General features: G+C 55.6%; 1 protein-coding gene across 1 annotated transcript; it reads left to right on the forward strand.

Annotated features, from left to right (window-relative positions):
• Positions 1 to 499: 499 nt before the first annotated feature.
• Positions 500 to 2,030, forward strand: PHF13 (PHD finger protein 13; the record flags this gene model as incomplete). Its single annotated transcript, XM_010020254.1, has 3 exons — positions 500 to 592; positions 778 to 1,249; positions 1,804 to 2,030. Coding segments are annotated over 3 exons (792 nt in total), but the record flags the coding sequence as incomplete, so codon positions are not given.
• Positions 2,031 to 3,743: the final 1,713 nt, after the last annotated feature.

Genomic DNA, 3,743 nt, shown 5'->3' on the forward strand with positions numbered 1-3,743 from the left:
TGGGTAGAGGGGTTGTCTGCTCCTCCGCCCATGGCTCTGGGGGCGCCGGCGCGGGGATGGCTCTGCAGCGGGATACCGGAGCTCCGAGTGCGGGACTTGGTCCCGAGCGGCGCCGGCTTCTTCTGGCTGAGACCAATCGGCCGGCGCCTTCTCCCTCTGGCCTTGAGTCAGCCGCTGTGGGCGGACATCCCTGGCTCAGAGCTCCCGAGCCTCTGACTCACGCCGTGCCGGGTGGCTGCTGGCGTTCCGAGTGACCCACCGTGTCCTCGCTGTGCGCGCCATGTGTCCCCCCGCAGTACGGGCCCTAAAGGGAAAGGCTGCATCTGTCGAGCCAGATGATGCAGATGGGTTACTGGATGGATGGATGTTTGGATGACCTAAATATTATGTGCTTGTATATTTGCCTGGTGGTCCAACGCTGCCTGCCAGGATTGGTTGGGATACTCAGCTCAGGTAGACGTATGGGGCAGTTTAATTGACACATGGTGTTTTGTTGCAGCCGTTGCAGAAACGACAGAGAACCGTGGAGGATTTCAACCAGTTCTGCACCTTTGTTTTGGCCTATGCAGGCTACATCCCCTACCCTGAAGAGGTAAGCAGGTTTACAGGGTGTTTCCTCTATGAAAAGACTGGTTCCTCTGGGCTCTCTACTTTGTGCAGACCCAGCTCCTAATTCCTCTCCTCAAGAATCATTTCCATCCCCAGTTCCTTCCTCCTTACTCTTGAGTGTCTGCTTTGTGGTCTCCCATGTTAGTCCTGCATCTTCCCCTCTTGCAGAATGAGCCCTGGACCCGTAGAGGCAGCATGAGTCCCCAGAACAGCACAGGGAGCACTCAGGACAGTGATAGCTGGGTCTCGTCCCATTCCTCCGACTGCCATGTCCTGATGGATGATGGGAGGAGCAGGAACTCCATGGCCAGGGGGGCTGTGGACAACAGCCTGCTCGTGAGCTGCCCAGCCTTTCCCACCAGCTTCTATGATGTCCAGCCCCAGCAAACCAAACGTAAGAAACCACCAGCAAAGAAACTCATTTTGGAGCCAGAGGTGAAGAAGGTGCTGCTGAGCACTGGGAAGGGCTTTGGCACAGAGCAGGATGGGGTGAAGGAGCTGGCTGCAGCAGAAGGACAGATGATTCCCATGAAAGAGCAGCTCCTGGAGCCTTCCCTCAACGCAGCTGGGGACCCCCAGCCCAACTCCCTCCTGGAGGAGTTGGTGAAGGAGGAGAAGCACTGGATGCATAGAGAGCAGGGTACTGAGAAGCCAGCAGGAGATGATCCTCAGCTAAAGGAGCACAACCCCTGCTCTGGAGGGAGGAAAAGCCCCAGTTCTTGTAGTACCTTGGACCAAAGCAAAGGAGAAGATGCGAGCAGAGGGAGCTCCCAGCTTAGTGGTAAGTATCTGAGGAAGTGCAGACGGCCCTGTTATGCTGCAGCCAGTGATGAAGATGGTCCCTTTCTTAGCTGGAGCTACCTATGCTGGCTGCAGGGAAGGCTTGTGGATGGCCCGAACCTCTCCCAGCAAGGGGAATACCTCTGGGACCTTGGGGGACCTGAAAAGCAGAGCAACTCTGTTTGACAGGTCTGTTCTATGGAGTGTCTTAAGTGGGGTGCAGGGCTGTCTGCTCATCTGGTCTTTCTTTTTTTCTTTTTTCCCCTTTTACAACTTCAGCAGTCGAATTCACAGCAGCACCCAACACCAAAGCAGAAGGTGAGTGGGGGCTATCCCATTTATTGCCAGTGGAACTGGCTAGTCTGGCTGCAGCTTTTAAGATGGTTTCTGACCGGTGTCTCTCTCCCTGACCAGACGACGATGCCTGGGATCTGATCACCTGCTTCTGCCTGAAGCCCTTCGCAGGGAGGCCCATGATCGAATGTAATGAGTGCGCAACCTGGATCCACCTCTCCTGTGCCAAGATCCGCAAATCCAACGTGCCTGAGGTTTTCATCTGCCAGCGGTGCCGCGATGCCAAGCAAGAGATTCGCCGCTCGAACCGAGCTCGGACAGTGCCCCGCAAGCGCTTCTGTGACTGAAGCTCCTCCAAAGCAGGGAGGCCGGGGGTCCCCTTTTCTCAGCTGCAGACTGTAGCCCGGTTTGGCTAGACAATCAATGCACAATAATGGCAGGGGAGGGTCTGGGCTGGGGGGTTGGACTGTCCCCCTTGCACTTCTGACTCCTGGAAGCTGCCACGCATGTCCTCCCTGAGGATTGTGTTGACCACAGAGCTCAGTTACCCCAGAGGTGTGGGGGGGAGAGGAGGGTGGCCCAGCCACACACTAGGCCACTCGGAAACATCTCTGTCTTTGCACGAAGCTATCCCAGTGCCTTTCCCCCAGGACAGCCGAAGAGAACCTAGTCCAAGTAGTTTTTCTGTGGTGTGGTGGAAGCTTACACTCATCCTAAGATGTGATGCCCCTTCCTCCTTTTTCATCGCTGTTTCCCTTCTCTTGAACCTTCTGGTGGGCTGCAATGGCAAAGCCCCGGTGACCCAAGTTCTGCTCCAGCAAGTGGGTGCAGCCCTGGCATGCTCCCTTGATGTAGTATGCTGCTCTCCAGGGTGGGAAGGGACACTGGTCCTGTTGATGCCTGAAGCAGAATGGGGTTCTGCATCTTAGGGGCACTGGTGGAGCCATCTGTCTCTGGCTCATCAGCCTTGTAGGCTGCACAAGGGAGGGCCATCCTGTGGCGCTCTTGGTTTTGTTTGCTGTCCCTGTAGCCCCAGGATGGTCCTGTTGGGTCAGGAATAGCAAAGGCATTCTCTAGTAGATGATTGTGAAGGCTTTTCTGCCTGAGCAACCCTCCTTGGTTCATGTTCTTCAGCTGCACTGAGGTCTCCTGTGTGAAGAGGGGTGGGATTCCTTGTAGGAGACTGAAGTTATCCTCAGAGCTGGCTGTGGCAGAGCTGGAAGCCCTTCAGAAAGGGATCAGAAGAGTGCTCTGGTTAGCTTTCCATGTTTTCCATGCCCAGTTTAAAACAACTGGAGCTTGTACCCTAAGGCCATCTCCTACCTGCAGGGCTGCCTGGTGGAGCATCTGCTTCAACACCAGCTGGATGCTGAGACCTGAGCTTGGATGGAGCCAGGAGCTGGGAGGGCTTTGCTTCCCAGCACTCCCTCCATCACTGAGATTGTTTTGTTGGGGTTTTTTTGTCCTGAACGTGTAGAATGAAATTTAATGACTTGTCAAGAGTGGGCCCTGAGCCCCTTCTGCTATGCAACTGCTGCTCCAGAGACATGGGATGTGCCCTCTCCAGCCCCCTGGTTAAGTTTGGCAGTGGAAGGCTTTACCCCCTCTGTGTTCCCTGTGTGCAGTGTCTATGTGTGATCTGGGGCCCCACGTGCACTTGGATCCCACCTCCTCCTCACAGCCCCTCCAAAGAGCCTGGCCCGTGTGCCTTCTGCACTTTCCCTGGGGGACACAGCCCCTGCTCCTGTGCTGGTGACACTCAGCTCAGCCCCTGGTGTGCTGCTGACTGAAGCGGGAGTGGGACAGCCCCCACCTGCCATGCCCCACAACTGTATTTCTTAACTGGGTTCTTTCCTACTTGCACATCTGGTTACTGTGGGACCACAGCTGGGGGGAGAGTGTGGGACAGCCCCTGTCACTCAGCAGCCCCTGTCACTCAGCAGCCCCCAGGCTCATCCCTGTGCCTCTTCTCCTATGGAAAGCCTGGGCCCCAAAAGTGCTTTATGTTTTTATAGTTACTTTGTATTGATATGTAAAATAGTGAATTCTGGTCCTTGCCC

Source organism: Nestor notabilis, unplaced genomic scaffold (genome assembly GCF_000696875.1).
Source record: "Nestor notabilis isolate BGI_N333 unplaced genomic scaffold, ASM69687v1 scaffold16670, whole genome shotgun sequence".
Taxonomy (NCBI): domain Eukaryota; kingdom Metazoa; phylum Chordata; class Aves; order Psittaciformes; family Psittacidae; genus Nestor; species Nestor notabilis.